Source organism: Vombatus ursinus, unplaced genomic scaffold, assembly GCF_900497805.2.
Source record: "Vombatus ursinus unplaced genomic scaffold, bare-nosed wombat genome assembly UNPS02014781.1, whole genome shotgun sequence".
NCBI lineage: Eukaryota > Metazoa > Chordata > Mammalia > Diprotodontia > Vombatidae > Vombatus > Vombatus ursinus.
Genome location: NW_020954559.1, coordinates 38906902 through 38924864, shown reverse-complemented (window position 1 = coordinate 38924864; position 17963 = coordinate 38906902). Strand labels below are relative to the sequence as shown.

At 37.8% G+C, this 17963-nt stretch overlaps 1 protein-coding gene across 1 annotated transcript in view; it reads left to right on the top strand.

Moving 5' to 3' along the window:
- Nucleotides 1-535, top strand: part of LOC114046209 (protein ADP-ribosylarginine hydrolase-like protein 1) — a 46471-nt gene extending 45936 nt beyond the window's left edge. Inside the window, exon 6 of the mRNA XM_027866458.1 lies at nucleotides 378-535. Within this exon, the coding sequence (XP_027722259.1) occupies nucleotides 378-535 (158 nt within the window). The remainder of the gene's footprint in view (nucleotides 1-377) is intronic.
- The last annotated feature ends 17428 nt before the right edge of the window (nucleotides 536-17963 follow it).

The window sequence follows — 17963 nt, the reverse complement described above, 5'->3', positions numbered from 1 at the left end:
TAGTAAGTGTCTGGGTTCAGATATGAACTCAGGTCTTCCTGACTCCAGGCCCTGTGCTCTATCCACTGAGCACCTAGCTGCCCTGCAGTGGCTAATGCCTCCCCTCAAAATTTATATTTACTTACTTTGTTTATACCTATCTGTGTACATTTGGTCTTTCTCAAGGGCAGAGACTCTCTCATTTTAGTCTACGTATTTTTTCCACCTAGTGCAGTAACTGACACTTAATAAGTGCTTAATAAATGTTTGTTGAGTAATTGACAGACAGATCTGTTTCCTTATCTGTAAAAAATGAGGGGGAAGTAGGAAACAATGAGCTCTAATTTCCCAACCTTGGGATTTTCTAAGGCTAAGCACTCTCTTGTTTCCTGTTTCAGGTGAGAGCGCAGCTACTGGGTCTATTGCTGGATGTATATATGGCTTGCTCTACGGCCTGAACAATATTCCCAAAGGCTTGTACCAGGACCTGGAACACAAAGAGAAGCTTGAGAATTTGGGCGAAGCACTATACCGCATATCCACAGAAGAAAAGTAAAGCAGTTTCTGCCACTTTCCCTTTCTGTAGAGACTCTTTCCAAGTCCTGTGGGTAACCCCTTAGTTTTCATAGTGCAGGCTAAATGAGTTTTTATTTATGTAATAATATATGTGTGTAGTTTTCAGCTAGCAAAGAGGTCCACGCATAATTGGCCACTAGCAAGCACAACCCCACAGCCCAATTTCAAGGATTTTCCAACTTCCTAATTGCTGTGTGAAATACATTTTTGTCCTGTGAGAATATTCTTCTTTTAAATTAGCTGATCCAAACCCATTTTATTGTGGCAATTAAATATAATTTGCCCCACTCAAACCTCCAAAGAAACCAATTATCTCCCGGACAACTGTGTATTTTATTTGTACTGCAAAACTAATGCTCTCTGCTCTGTTATTTCAACAAAGCTAACGTCAATGGCTATCTTCAGAAATGTCTCCTATTGATTGTAAATTTCTTCCATCACCACCATTGGCTTCACCCATTTAGATTTGTATTTTTATGAATTGCACACAAGCAAATTGAATGCTCTCCAAAGATTTATTGATCCCTTCTTGGTGTGATGATGCTTTTGTATTATTGCTGGAGATGTTTCTATGATGGGGAAAAAAATTCCGTAATTTTGTGCACTCAGGATGCAGCCAAATGACACTGTGTTTAACATTTCCAGCCTGTGTTTTTAATCACACTAGATCTTCTAGAACAAACTCTTCTTTAAGCAACTTCCTAAGCAAACTAGAAAATAAATGGTTCTCTCTCGTGTTGCTCACAAACATCATTCTCTTTTTCCTTGGTCTGGGCTTGTCACGTGTGATGAGGTCAGCATGAGAATCTGCAGTCTAGGTCTTCTGCAGCTTTTCCCCATTCAGGCTCACTGATCCGGAAGTGATGTCTTCCCTGTGACTGAAATTTCTCTTCCTGAGAGACCCAAAAAAGAAAGCAGTTGCTCCCTTGTTAAAAATAACTGAGCTCTGGACAACTTAAGTGGGAAAAAAAAGTAGCATCTGGTGTGAATAAAACAAGCAAAAGACAGTTTCGTGTTTAACGCTACATACGCTTTGGCACCATTTCCCCTTTGCAGCTTGGCTACATACTTTCTTGTCCCTTTTTATGTACTCTGTATATGTATCTGAAAGGCCTTGCCCCCCAGAATATGGTCCCCAGGACATTCCATGGAATGGAAACGTAAAGTGGTGGAGTGTGTACAGAGCTCAGGCTGCTAGCACCTCTCCAGCTAAAATATGGCAGGAGTAAAATGTGCTAGTAAACCCATTCATTGAGCACCCAAGGTACTCTTGGCATGATTCCTACTTTCATATGGCTTCCAGTCTAACACCACAAGGCAATCATACATGGATGCTAGATATGTTTGTGTATAAGATTATTTTCGTGAGAGAAATGCCCTTTACTCACATTTTTTTCTCTTTGAGTTTTGTTTTGTGTCAGTAGACTAATGAAGAGAGGTGCTCATTAATTGTAATGGAGGGGGTCAAAATCACCTTTGGAAGTGTGGGAGTCAAAAGCTGCTTCTACCTAAGCATCCTGACGTTTGAGTTCAAGCAATCAACTGTATTTTAAATTAGGGTTCTTAACCAATTTTGTGTTATGAACCCTTTTGGCAGCCTGGTGACTATGGGCCTCTTTTCAGAATGTTTCTTTTGTTTGTTTTTTTGGTGAGGCAATTGGGGGTAAGTGACTTGCCCAGAGTCACACAGCTAGTGAGTGTTATGTGTCTGAGGCTGGGTTTAAACTCAGATCCTCCTGACTCCAAGGCCAAAGCTCTATCCACTGAGCCACCTAGCTGCCCTTTAGAATGTTTTTAAATGCACAAATTATATAGGGTTACAAAAGAAAACCACTTTGAAATATAAAACTATTTTTAAAACAACTTTAAAGACCCTAGGTTACGAATTACTGCTTGAGATAATTCAAACTCTCTGCTTTTTCTTTATCTCCCAAATTTCTTACTTCATCATGAATGAGTAACCAGAGCTTTTGAGGTGAATTTCAAGTGGAAAACCAAAAATGACTTGAGGTATGCAGAGTGGGAACAGGAATTTTCGAGTTGTTCTCCTTTTCCTTTTCCAGGGAAAAGATAATGTCTGCTGAAGTCTTCAAACCACTGAACCAAAGGGGTTTTGCGTTTTACATTTTTAAATAATTGGAGGTAATGTTCCCAAATACTGGCATGGCTTTATAGTCAAAAGAACTCAGGAGAAAAAAACTTTAATATTATAGATAATGACAAAAGAGAAACTAGGGTTAACATACTGTACTTACTTTGAGTAAAAACTTAATAAAAAAAGTACCTTTTAGCAGGAGAAATGTAATTAAGTTGGGTTAAATAGAAATGTCTAAGAAACAGCACAGTATATTAAATAGACAGCATAGTATACTAAATAGAGAGCTGGCTTCAGAGTCAAGAAGATCTCAGGTCTGACACATATTGGCTCTGTGACCCTGGGCAGGTCTCTTAACCTCTAAGACTAAAAGACCCAGACATGCTGCCTATCAGGAAGAAGCTTCTATCCTAGGAATTCCATACATTCATGAAATCATATGTCCTAACTATAAATTTTGGAGAGGATTCCAATTTGCATTGGTAAAGGAAGTTCCTTACTAGGAGTTCCTTAGTCTATGAAATCACAAGTCTGGGACAAAAAAAAAAAGGAGAAACATATTTCAGATTTATAAAATGTATTTTTGCTCAGGATTTGGAAATGATATACTCAATCATCTGGTGCTAAACAGAGTTTTTCTTTTCTTTTTTTGGTGAGGCAATCAGAGTCACACAGGGTCACACAGCGCAGGGTCACACAGCGCAGGGTCACAGAGCTAGTAAGTGTCAAGTGTCTGAGGCCGGATTTGAACTCAGGTCCTCCTGACTCCAAGGCCCAAGCTCTATCCATTGCACCCCCTAGCTGCCCCTAAATAGAGTTTTTCTTTATAAAATGATGTGATGCAAAGATAGGCGTTAAGCAAATGAGGATCAGTTGCATTAAAATTACCATTAGCAGTTGTCTTTAAATTTTAGGAAACTACTCCTGCTGAAGTCTTTGAATCCTGAACTTGAAAGTTCATGTGGACCAGAAAGTCTCACTAATCATATAAACTGAATGTGAAAAATGCTTCTTCTGTTTCATTATCCTGTAATACCATGGGCAGAGTAGGGCAGTAGAAGGAGCCCTGGATTTGGAGTTGAAAGACCAAGGTGCTCAAATCCCAGCTCTTCTACTCACTGCTTTTGTAATGTTAGACAAGCTACTTCTCTTCATTTGACCTCCATGTTCTCTATAAAATGATGGGGTTGGATGAGACCAGTGGTTCTCAAACTTTTTGGCCTCAAGATCCCTTTATACTCTGAAAAATTATACTCTTTATACACTGAAAAAAAGAGCTTTTTCTTGTGTGGGTTATATCTACCAATATTTATCATATTCAGAATTAACACTGCTTAGCAATATTATGAAAATAGTTTTGACTGAAAGGAGTCTCCAGGCCATGCTTTGAGAACTAGTGCATGAGATGATCTCTAAGGGCCCTTCCAGAATTAGAACAAACAGCATAAAGGGTAAAAGGGCATTTGAAAAAGGAAGACCAATCTAACTATAATGTTCTAAAATGTTAGTAGTTATCCAGAGCATCATCATAATAATATTAATATGTAGTATTTTAAAGTACCTAATATATGCTGGTCACTGTGCTAAGAACTTTACAAATATCATCTTATTTGATCCTCATAACAACCCTGGGAGTGAGTTGCTGTTATTATCTTCATTTTACAGTTGAGGAAATTGAGGCAGACAGAGGTTAAGTGACTTGCCTAAGGTCACACAACTAGTAAGTCTTTGAGGCCTGATTTGAACTCAGTTCTTCCTGACTCCAGTCCCAATGCTCTATCTATTGCACCACCTAGCTGTCTCAAGACAATTCTTTTAAAACCACAAAACTCTTGTTTTTGCTTTAATGATGTAATTTCTCTAGCTATTTCCCTCCCCAATGACAATTCCATCAATGACATAGTAATGAATGACATAAGGCTCTCCACCAAGAATGTCAAAGTGCTAAAGTTAATTATGAATGAACTCACCACACCTAGACACCTTATGTTGTAGGGTTTTTTAGTAGTTGAGAAGTAAGAGAAATTCAGGACAGGTCTAAGACTATATGGTTTGTCATTGCAAAGACAAAGGTACAACTTAAGGTACCTGGCCTCTCCTCCCACTTTCAGTGATAAGAAATGTTACATTCAAAGTTTCATTTCACACTGGAATAGGAAATGAGAATGTGAATCCTGAAGCTGGATGTTAGGGCAGACTAAGAATCAGATAACTGTGACAGTTGACAAGGTGGACATAGAGAGGAGGAACTTTACCCCTTACCATGGTCCTACTATGAGAGGATTAGGGTTCTAGAAATAACCAATAGTATCACTCACGTGAAAAAGCTGCTTTCAGTTTTCCTGGGCTAGTGCTTCCATGTTATCTTTGCCATCTCCCATATTTCTCCATGCAAATATTCCATTGGAAGCAAAATTTTGAAGTCACTTCTATAGTATTTGTATTTTGTCTGTATTTTTATAGTATTTTTTTTGTTTTTTTTTGGTTAGGCAATGGGGTTAAGTGACTTGCCCAGGTTCACAAAGCTAGTAAGTGTTATGTGTCTGAGGCTGGATTTGAACTCAGGTCCTCCTGAATCCAGGGCTAGTGCTCTATCCACTGCACCATCTAGCTGCCCCTATAGTATTATTTTTGTATTATGATATTCTTTGGAGAATTTGGACATCAGATTGCAAATTTGTTAAATTTCTTTACCTCTTGGGAAATTTTAAATTTAAATTATATACAACTTTTTTTGAAATACTTTCCATTTAGTTCAAATCAGCAAATAGTTATTAAACACCTTCTGTGTACAAAATATTGTGTTAGATGCTGGGGGAAATGCAGTTCAGATAAGACTTAGTTCCTGCCCCTCATAGAGATTTACAGTCTTAAACTGTAAAGAGTGATAAGCCCTGTGCAAATAATTATAGTACATACTAATACCTGATAAATGCATTAGAGGAATGCAAAACAACATGGTATGTGAGACTAGAGGGAGAAAAGATAATTGTTGCTAGATAAAAGATAAGAGAAGTCTTTATTAGAAAGGGTAGCATTTGAAGTAGTCTTTAAAGGATGGATAAGAATTTAACAGGTGAAAAGAATGCAACAGAAAGTCTAGGTTTTCATATCTACAACATCCCAATGAAGTATTTAAGGCCAACATTATCATTTCTGAGATGTAGCAGCTAAGTTTAGTGGATAGAAGTCCGTTGGCCTTGAAGTAAGAGAGACTGGAGTTTAACTCCTACTTCAGATACATTTTAACTGGGTGACCATTGACAAGTCACTTGAACTCTCTAAGATTACAAATCATTAATTAGTTGCCCATCTGCATATGTGGAGAGAGTTCCCACACTAGAAGTTCTCTATGCACATGAATTAACAGGTCTGGACCACCCCTCCCTACCAACAAAAAAAAAATACACACACACACATATATACATACTACATATACATGTATATGCATATACATATCGTCCCTGCTTCACAAATGAAGAAACTGAGAGATCAGAAGATTTGCAGCATTATAGTGAAGTAGAAATACTGCCATTTGTGCAATCAGAGGACTTGAGTTTAAGTCTCAACTGCGATGCATCCTAGCTGAACAGTCTTGGATAAGTCAGTAACTTCTTATGCCTCTGTTATCTCATCTATAAAATGGGAGAAATAAATAACCCAACTAAGATCACATAAATAAAAAGCTGATACTAGAACTCAGTTCTCTTGATTGGGGTTTTGGCAGTAATCTCTTTGGATTGAGATCCATCATTTGTTTTTCACTGTAGCACAGAAATGCTCCCTGATAGTTGCCTCTTGGAGACAGTAGATGGTAGAGTGGATGGAGTACTGGGCCTGAAATCAGGAAGACCTGAGTTAAATACGGCCTAAGATACTTACCAGCTGAGTGACCCTGGTAAGTCACTTAAACCCCTGTTTGTCTCAGTTTCCTCATCTGTAAAATGAGCTGGAGGAGGAAATGGCAATCCACTCCAGTATCTTTGCCAAGAAAACCTCAAAATGGGATCACAAAAGAGTTGGAAGAGGGGAGGGGAAAGTGCTTTTGAATTTTAAAATAAAACAACAAAGGTAAAGAGAAGAGAAAAGTCCAAAATTAACTTTAAACCTAAATTTCTAGTTTCAAAAAAATGCCAAAATTAAAACCTTTCATGAATATCCATTAAAGCTAGAAAAAGCATAGTGCTGTCTATACTATAGATTGAAGCTTCGGTCAGTGCCCCCTCCACCCTGGAAGCAGAGCCCCACTTTAGCATAGAGTTAAAAGTCAATAAATAGGCTGGAAAATGAGAAAATAGTAGAAAAAATTCTGACCATAGAAAGTTACATAGTAGGAGAATTGTAAATATTCCCTCTAATTTATAAACATTGATGTGTTCTTTGCAATCAAGAGCTAGAGAGATAAATTTAATACATAAACCCAGTTATATAAAACAGGAAAATGAATGAATATAGGAAATATGACCTTAAAACTTAGAATAAAAATTTTTATTAATTATATTCATGAGGGCCTAATAGCAGAGCTCTTCCAACAGCTCAGAATACCAAGTCAATAAGCATTTATACAAATATAAGAAACTAGAAATACAGGAGGCTACATTCCAATGGGGAAAGATAACATAGAAAAGGAAATAGGAAAAAAGGGGGGGCCTGTGCCTATCTCCAAAATGGAAGACCCAAAAGGAACTTACCAATGGGAGAAGGGGTCAGGCACGGCAGAGGAATATTGCAGGTGAGAAGGCCCCAGGCACTGAGAGAAATTCCAGATTGAGAGAATAACTAAATCATGGTGGCAAAGTCTTTAGACTCAGAATCACAGCTGCTATGATGCCCCATTGCTATTGCTACTTCTCATTTTCATCCTTCCAGTTATTTAGACTTGGTGAAAGTAGAAACAAGGCAGTTGATAAAAGACTGTCATGAGATTGAATGGGCCTACAGGGGCCACCTCATGGAGCATGGTCAAAAAATCATTTAGGAATGCTATTACACAACCAGTCAAAAGTATTGACTATTCATGATGATGTAGGATCTTTGAGATTTCTGCCCAGATCATCCATCTGTTCTGCCTTCTTATCAAAACAATATTTTTGTTTTTGTTTTGTTGTTTTAGAAAGATTGATATAACAGTTGGGAGATAGAAACTATTATTTTTATTTCTGCTATTGTATAGAGAGATGTTTACAGACTAGAAAGAGTGTCATAACGAGGGTGATGCAACCAGGACTTTTTCTCAAGGTGGTAAAATTTAAAGGACACTGAAAGCCCTTACCCCAACCTGTAAACACCTGATCTTAGCAACATGTTATTTTTTAAATAATATTTTATTTTTTCCCCAATTCCATGTAAAAACAATTTTTAATATTTTTTTTTAATTTTGAGTTCTGAATTCTCTCCCTCCCTCCCCACTCCCCTCCTCTTTCCCTGAGATGGTAAACAATCATCAGATTGTAGCAACTAGTTATTAAGAATAATTAATTAAAATAAGAGGCTACTAAACAGCATCCTTTCTCCCCCATTTTGAATTCCACCCTAGTTGGTCTCAGTCCTGCTTGGGTCTACCTATTGAGGTGATGTCCTAGTGTTCCTCCTCATTCCATCCCTCAACACATACACTCCCTTGATGCTCAACTTTGTTTTAAAAAGTAAACTTGTTGATGTATTTTGTGCCCTGAGTGCAAAAATTGCTAGTCAATGACTCTGACTGGAAATTTTTTCATGCCTCAATTTCTCTATTGGTCAAAATGGACACTTATAACAATCTCTTTCAGAGAAGCAGTGAAATGATTTGCAAAGGCTAGAAAAACAGTTTCCAGGCATAGCCAGGAAAACAAAGACTTCTGTTACTCTATCAATATTTTTAAAATGCTGCATGAGGTAGTGTTGCAACTTTTAAAGTCATCCTCCCGAAATAATCTAGCTACTCTTGAGATGACTTCTGCTCTTGTCTATAAAAGAAGGAAGGATCATGTCTCTACCACTAATATAGGAAAAAGCTTAGGGAGCCTCTGAACACACAATGTTCACTATAAAACATCAGGCTTCTGAGGCTCATTTTTCAAAGTAAACACACAGGGCTTTAATCAGTTCCTGTGTCATACTAAACTGTATGTCCTATCTGGAAGTCACAGGCCATCCTTTCAATTACCCTGAACATCATTTTACTGGTGCTGGTAAAGTGCTTTTAGGAGAACATGGTTACCGCATGACACAAATCCATTAGATGAGAGCGGGTATCCATCTCTGTAAAAATTTCCCTATCAGAATGATTTCTGCCATTCCAACTCTTTTCCCTATAGACTCTACAATCTATATAGCTGGGGTTCTTAACCTTTTTTATGTCATGGACCAGTTTGGTAGTCTGGTAAAGCCTCTGGATCGCTTCTCAGAATAAAGTTTGTAAATGCATAAAATAAAATATACAGGGTTACAAAGGAAACCAATTATCTTGAAAAAGTTATCCAAAAAAGTTTTTTTTAAAGTTTGTGAATTCCAGGCTAAGAATCACTTAGTATAAAGCCTAGGTCTAATTAATTAATGATCACCATCTCCATTTCCGAGCAGTATTTAGATCAAGAGAAGCAGCCTTGAACCAAGAAAGACCTGAGACGCGTATTGGTAATGTGACCTTGAGCAAGTCACTTAACCTTTAACCAGGCAACTCTCTAAGACCATAAATTACAAAGGAGGCATCTGCCTGTATTGGTAGAGGGAGATTCCTCATTCAAGAAGTCCCTATAATCAATGAAATCACAGGTCCAGTCCCTATCCCTATTTAAAACAAAGTCTTTATTTTTCTCATTTTTGAACCTACTAAGTATTTTTAAAAAGAAGTTTTGTTTTCTAGTTGCTTCAGTCATTTCCAACTCTTCATGACCCCATTTGGGGTTTTCTTGGCAAAGATACTGGAATAGTTTGTCATTTCCTTCCCTAGCCCATCTTACAGATGAGGAAACTGAGGCAAGCAGGGTTAAGAGACTTGCCCAGGGTCACACAGCCAGTAAGTGTCTGAGGCTGAATTTGAACTATAGTTTTCTAATTAAAAAGACAGTCTATAAGTACCCAAAGGTGTACATAAACATAACTAATAAAGACTACCTCTGTGTGCCAAGCAGTCCACATCTCCTGAGTTTCATTTAAAATCTCTGCCCATGAGACTGCCTGACAGCTGTGTTCTGCCCACTAATAGACTCTCAGCAATCCTCTTGGAGACCACTATTTTATATTTATATATTCAGTAACAGCCTCTTACTCAGGGGAATGTCCTCATGCTAAAATTTCAGCCCCAGAGTTAATTTGCTTTTTAAAATTCTCAGAAAGGGACCTTGAATTTGGTTTCATCCTTGGCTACAATCAAACAATGAACTTGTGAAGTCTGGTGGCTAGAAGGCATCTTACACAACTATGAAAGTTTCTGCACCCAATGAATCCCTCACCCATCCCTGTTTTTCTTTTCTTTGAGAAGTCATGAAAGGTTCATCCAATCTTAAATATCTGCCTTTTGCAATTGTGGTAAAGTGGAACACAGGCACTGGAGGAAGAGAACATGGATTCCAAGCTTGCCTCTGACGCTTATCATACATGTGACCTTGGGCAAGTTATTTAACTTCTACAATGAAGTGGTTGGACTACATAGCTCCTTCCAGCTCTAGACATGATCCGATAATGCTTCTGAGAGAGACAAACAGACAGAAACACAGAGAGAGTGATATACAAAGAGGGAGAAGAAAGTAGGGGGGAGAAAGAGAGAAGGGTTCAAGTATTTTCCACTTGTCAAAGAATCATCCTGATTTTTTCCTACTATAAAACTACCTAATCTTAAGTCTCCCTTTCCTCATACTTAACAATAGTGCACTAGCAATAGCAGTAATAGCATATAGAGTTATCAGCATACATAGCGTACACAGTTATTTAAACACCTACTACTATGTAACACACACAATGATACAAAGACAAAAAATGACACACAATGACAAGATCACTGAGAAGATTAGGAAAGACATTCTTAACTAGGTTTCCTCAGGACAAAAAAAAATATCTTTTGTTTAAAAAAAAATCAGTATTTTCTATAGAATGAAAAGAGCTCAGGACTTGGTCCTAGTCCAACCCCTGCCATCAATAAGCTGTTTGACCTCAGATAACTCATTTAATGTTTCTCTGTACCTTAATTTCCTTATCTGTAAAATTATGGGACTGAACTAGACTATTTCTAGGTGACCTTCCAACTTTAAACTTTCATGAATGATGTGGCAGTGGAAAGTTTCACACCAGGAACTGGGGCTCTTAGCCTTCTGTTGATTTTAAGGAAGTTATTTTGCCTTTTGTTTTCTAATTTTCCTCATATATAAGAGGGGGGGAGTCTGTTATCAGATTTTTTTTTCTGGTCCAGGCCTATGATTTTACTAGTGTAGGGAATTCCTGGTTAAAAGGGTCATGCAAGAAGTATGTGCCAGAGGCAAGACCTTATAAAGTGCTGAAACCATCACAGGAAAGGTTTGATACAAGGTTAGTCCCTTACCACAGGGGAAAAAAACAAATAAGCAAACAAAAATTTTAAGTCTAAAGTTTTTATGATAGTAATTTAGAAAATGTGGAATTGAGCCCTATACTAAAAAATAGGTGCTTTTAAAACCTGGACTTTGAGGTAGATTTGTATTTTTTGGTTATTATTTAAAAGAACATTTATGGCACCAGGTTTCACTTTTAAGAGTGCCAGTAGAAGTTTTCCAAGGAGTCAACACCCCAGTTGATCTGAGTCTGGAACTAAGTGTGGAGTATTTTAGCCCATCAGCAAATGGACCCGCCAGCAAAAATAAAAATAGAAAACAGAAAATTTTTTTAAAACCATTGAGCCCAATATCTTAGCTGAAGTCCAAGAAGTATACTTTGAGTGACTCTCAAATGTATCTTTGGTACAATAAGACAGGTTCTGCCTTATACATAGATGGAGAAGAAGGTTGTCTCCAAGAAGTGATCAGGTCAAGATCCTATATCCATAGATAACTCCTCTGTCCGCCACAGGGGATAAATACCTCATTAAGCAATCATTCATTTGGTCCCCAAAGGCTTTTTCAAGGTCTCCCCTTACTCCATTAAAATACAAATACCTTTGGCAAACAAAGCACCTCAAGTTTTTGGACCGCAGCTGAGTGCAAAGGTCTCCATAAAAAGAATGGTTGGAGTGGGGAAAAGACAGTGAAATCTACCTAATTTACCTAGAGTCAGTTCCACAACTGGGACTTTCTTCCCTTCCCCACCTCACACACCCCTCCATCCCCCGCCCCATGTATCCCTTCCTCCTTTAAACTTACCTGTCTGTGTTTTATCTCCTTGCATCTTGAGATGGTATTTTGGTATCCTCAAGACAATCTGATAAGCTAATTCCTAGAAAATATTTGTTCCCATCACATCTTGATTTTAGTGATGGGGAGTGGGTTAGTGGTGACCTTCTCAAAGATAATTCTCCTATTTCTGTTCTTCAAACCATTAGTGACCCTAAAAGCAGGGATTCCAAGCTATGTAGGGATGAGCCTGTAGCTCTATGAGAGGTCAGTGGTTCTATCTACCCCACTGCCTTCTCATAGAGTTTCAGGGATCTAAACTTTTGGTGGCAAAGTTTATGTAGGAGTCATTGTATTTTGGATTCAATTACTTTTTAAAATTATTTTTAAAAAACAAATTTGATAAATCTTATTTAGAAATGTAAAGTGAAATTATACCACACAGAAAAAAGGAAATATCCCAAAGGTTTATTATAGTTTATGATTCAGAGCAAAATGAGAACTCTGAGTATTTCTTGTGGATAAAGAGACTCTAGCTTTGTGGGTTAGGTCTCTGATGGTAGAGAGGGAAGAGGCAAAGTACAACTAGCAAAACATACAAATTATTTATCATTTTCTGGTCAGTAGTGGCCACACTTGTAGTCCCTGCTACCTGTGAAGGCAAGATTGATAGATCTCTTGAGCTCTAGAATCTGACCTAGAGCAGATCTAAAGCCCATCCAATGACCAATACCCATTCAGTAAGCCCAACACCAATATGGTAAGTCCCCAGAAGCAGGGGTGGCACCAGGCTGCCTAAAGAGGAAAGAATTAGCTCAAGTCAAGGGCAGAAATGGAACAGGTCAAAGCTTCTGTAACAATCCCCAGTTCAACAGTAGTATAATGAGTGGTTGCTACACTTCTGGTCTAGGCAGGCTTTGTTGAGACAGCTTTTGTTGAGAGAGCCAGGGCCAGTCTCCAAAAAAAAAAATACTTACCAATTCATGACATTTATCAAGATACTCATGGAAGCTGCACATCAGCTTATGGATACTGGAAAATGCAGGCACTGACATTTTAATGGATTTAATGGATTATAAGTGTATAAGTCCGAAACTAATACAACCTCTTTTCAGTATAAACAATAATGGGGGGGTGGATTCTTTTCTTGCTTTACAATTTCCCCCAACAAAAACTTTTAAGAAAGTAATGGAAAAAATGTTAATAATTCAGATTAAACTGAAAACTGTGTCTTTCATATATTTTTTCTGCGAGCTGGTTGTTAACATTTACCAGCACACCCTCCTGCTTCTAGCTCTGAGCCTATGATCTTATGATCCCTTTCACTGCTTCTTCTCTGGAAAAAATACTTATAAATAGTTAAAAGTAGAAAAGAACTACAGAGGCTGAGACTTTGCTATTCCACAAACTATTTAAGTCTCTCCTAATGCAAGTTAATTGAATAATAAAAATTGCTCATATAGTCCCTTAAGGTTTATAAGAATCTGTTCTCACAACAACCCTGTGAGGTAGGTAGCACACATTTTTATTCCCATTTTACTGCTGAGAAAACTGAATCTCAGAGAGGTCAAATCAGAGCTGCAACTCTAAACCAGGTCTTCAAGACAGATCTTAAAGAGATATATGCAAGATTACATAAATAGTAAAGTGGCATCCCACATCAGTGCTAGTGATTCTCTCATTTTTTCCATGGATGTTGCTATAGTTTGACCAGAGAAAGGTCTGTAGTGCACATTTCTGTGGTCTCCTTACATTTTCCAGTGCCTTGACCTTACCTGCCAGTCAAACACACTGACACAACTAAATTTGGAAAGTTTAGCATGCCTACTATTTATCTTGGTTACCTAAAAGAAATATATTCCATTCCTGTTCTCTGGAGAGCAGAGAGAGCATGGCTGATGCAGGTGATCCGCAACTCTTCCAAGTTCCTAAGAAATAGCATGAACAGCCTCAAGTTAGATTCCAAATCTCCACCCAGCCCTGAGTCAGCAAGTTAGTGATATTAGAATGGGTTTTAAAATATGGAGAAAGGGATGAACAAGAAAGAAAAGTTAGGAACTCTTTAGACTCCTGAGAATCAAGCCTTTAGGGAAAGACAATATGAATTAAAATGATACATAGAGAAAACTAAGCATCCTAGGATGAGTCTTTATTCCCTTTGGCATGGAAGGTGGTGACTAGATTTTTAAAAAATAAATTTAATATTTTCTTTTTTCCCAATTACAAGTAAAAACAATATTAACATTCTTTTTTCAAATTATCAGTTCTAAATTCTCTCTCCCTCCCTTCCTACCCTCCATTGAGAAGGCAAGCAATTTGGCATATATATGTGTGTGACTGGCTTTTTTTTACAGCCTTATTAAGCTGATAAGTGAACAAACATCTACTGAGCACTTATGATGTTCTGAGCACAGTATCGTATAATAGGCACAGGAATGGGGGAGAAGGCAAGGCAGAAGAGTTGAAGAGGGAACAAAAAAGAAAAAAAATAAGCTTATGATGCAGGACTTTGGGGGATTGGGTAGGATTGTTGTGCAGGTCAAAATAAAGGAAAACCTTCCTGAGGGTTAGAGTCATTAAATACAGATGGTCTATTGGAAGAGATGGAGAATTCCACCCCTTATATTGATCCAGGGACTTTATCCTACCTTTCTGCAAATACATCACGCTACTTGGTAGGTGAGATCACCTTGGCAAAACTTCAGCTGCCCAGAGTGAACATCATAGCTCTGGCCTCATGTCCTATTACTGTCTTGATTAAAAAGCATTCTGACCTTCTCAGTGAGCAAAAGCTGCTTTGTTAGAGGGGGAGGACTGGGACGATATAATTCTTAAATAATTCCAAAATCATTTAAAACCATGTGCTGTTGAAATATCACCAAATTAAATTCAACAAAACTATTTAGTTAGTACTAACCAGGCAAAATGGAGCTCAGAGCCAATGAACAATGTCACTTATTTATTCACTTTCATCCTACTAAAGCGATGAGCACTAAATTGTTTATATGACAGTGCAGTGTTGATTCAATTATAACTTTCTTTTTAAATATAATATTTATATTATATGTAAGCATATATAAATATAAATATTTATAAATATAATAGAAATCCATTATCAATGTTATATCAATTTAGATTTTTGTTGTTCAGTCATTTTCAGTTGTGTCTGACCCCATTTGGAATTTTCTTGGCAAAGATACTAGAGTGGTTTGCCATTTCTTTCTCTAGCTCATTTTACTGAGGCAAATAGGGTTAAATGACTTCACCAGGGTCACACAGCTAGTAAGTGTCTTAGGCCGGATTTGAATTCAGGAAGATGAGTCTTCCTGACTCTAGGTCTGGCACTCTATCCACTAGGTGCCTTAAATCTTAACTCATGAGACCATGTGAAGAAAAAGCCTCACCTGTAAAATAAAGAGGCTGGATTCCTTCTAAGGTCTCTTCTAGCTCTAAATTATTATCCTATGATCCTACTACCTATGCTACCCAACCAGTATTATAAATACAATATACTACCTGAAATAAATTTTCAATATTAAGCTATGATTAGAAACACCTTGAATATACTGTTATATTTTTAAAGACATTCTTTAGGATCAAATCTGTATTTATTTTAATCTCAGAAATTGTTTATCTCTCCCGATTCCAAACTTGTGTAGTAAAATGGCAACTAGAGGGCAATGAGAATTTCATTTCAATCTTATTTTTATATTTAAAGTGGGTTACAGCATACAGCAAATTGACTGTTAGGCTAATTACTACTGGTGAATAGTTGTGTCACAGTGCCCACCCTTTTGGACCATGCTCAGTCACTATTCCTCATGGCCATCCCAGAACCCTACAACTTCCTACGTGATCATCTGAAACAGTGACTGAGCATGCTCCAAAAGGAGGAGGAGGAAGGGCATTGATCATCAATTTGTCAAGACAACCAAAATACATCAGTTTTGCAGATTGTCAGGCTGGTTTTTTCAGTCATCTTAATGACTCAGCTTGAAAAGTCCTTACTTAAGATGGCTGAAATAACTGGATCAGCAAATGTGTCTAGGCTCACAGTTCACAAGGAGAGAGGAGGCATATGCCACTCAGCAGACAAAGGTACAACTTTGGGGACTCCCAAGGGGATGTTGAATGTGTTTTTCCACCTTGTTCCATGCAGCTCAGTTTTTCCATCTGTAAAATAGAGAGTGCCTGCCTATATTAGGCCTTTTTGCAAATATAATCATTTATCCATCAGATGTACTGGGTTGGAAGTTGGAAAATGTTGTTCCCATTGTACCCATAGACAACTATGTGATCTTGAACAACTCTCTGGGTTTCCAGTTTCCTCATCTAGGAAATGAGTAGCTTGAACTAGAACTAACTTCTAGTCCTAAACTTCTATGATATAAACTCTAGGATTAGCCTGACATTTACTCATTTTACGATGGCTGATTCAGAAGCCAATTCAGCTATCTTAACACCTGTTCATCATTTGGACATGCTCATAGTCAGGTTGCAGTTAATATGGGATGAACAACAAAGAAAAATATCCTATAGGGAATTAGATTTTCCAAGGAAAATCTTTTTGTTTTTCCTTAAAGAGGGTCAGGCAGTTTATTGTGATAAGGATAACAATGTCACTAAATAGCCCTGATTAATCCAAGCTCTGGTATGAAATTATCTACTGTCATATAATTCATGAAATTTCATAGTAATTTCAACACTTACTAAGCAGTTTCAAGAGTAAGCAGGGTAGTTAATTAGTCCTTATAATCAAAATCTTCCCTAGAATGGGGAAAGCAGGGTGATCATTCTGTGACCCAAATTTTTCCCTCCTCTCCCCTCTTCAGCCAGTAGGGTACAAGAAGACGGATCTACCAGCCAATGGTTTTAAAAATAAAAAACATAGGAGGTTCATATACACACATTTGATCAGACCATATATCTTTCCTCCTCTCCTTTCCCCATCTTTATCACCAAGGCAAAGCAGGAAGGACTTTTTCCATGGGGTTCAGGCTTTGTAACTTCTTTCCCAAAGTCAGCTTTGGATGGCCACTGTAACCTGACTTCTCCCATACAAAAGTTGTAGGGGGTTGAAGGAAAGGAAGAAATAGAATGTAATTTTGTCCTTTTGATTTGAGGCAGTTAGGTGATACAATAGATAAGAGTGCTGGGCCTGGAGTCAGAAAGACCTGAGTTCAAATTCTGGCCTCAGATACTTATTAGTTATGAAACTCTGGTCAAGTTATTTAACCTCTGTTTTCCTCAGTTTTCTCAACTGTAAAATAGGGATAATAGCAGCATCTACCTTTCAGGCTTGTAAAGATCACAGTCTTTGGAACATAACAAATGCTATCATTCAGTCGTGTTCAACTCTTTGTGACCTTATTTGGGGTTTTCTTGGCAAAAATATAGGAGTGGTTTGCCATTTCCTTCTCCAGTTCATTTTACAGATGAGGAAACTGAAGCAAACAGGGTTAAATGACTTGCCCAGGGTCACACATTTATTAAGCGTCTGAGGCCGGATTAGAACTCATGTTTTCTTGACGCCAGGACCAATGCTCTATCCACTGCACCACCTAGCGGTTCCCAATAGATGCTATATAAATGCTTATTCCCTTCCTTTCCTCCCTCCCTCCCTTCCAGATCCTTCTCATCACCCTATTAGGAGACTATCTTGCTCACAATTCTTCTGAAAGTGAGGTTTACTTAAATTAAAAAGGATCTTGTAATACTCCATTCCAGGATTAGCATGTTACTTCACTCTGTTATAGGATACCAATTATAAAATGAGCCTCTATCACACTTGTATTGCGTTTACTTTTAAGCTTCTATTAAAAGAGAGAATGTAATACCATTCTTGGTTTAGCAGTGATCTGGGTGGCACAGGTGCCACAGTCTTGTAAAATACAGCCTATAACAAGGCACCACAGGCAGATTATCATAGAACATTATAGAATGTGTAAAATGAGCTGGAGAAGGAAATGGCAAACCACTCCAGTATCTTTGCCAAGAAATCCTAAATGGGATAACTAAGAGTCAGGCATGAC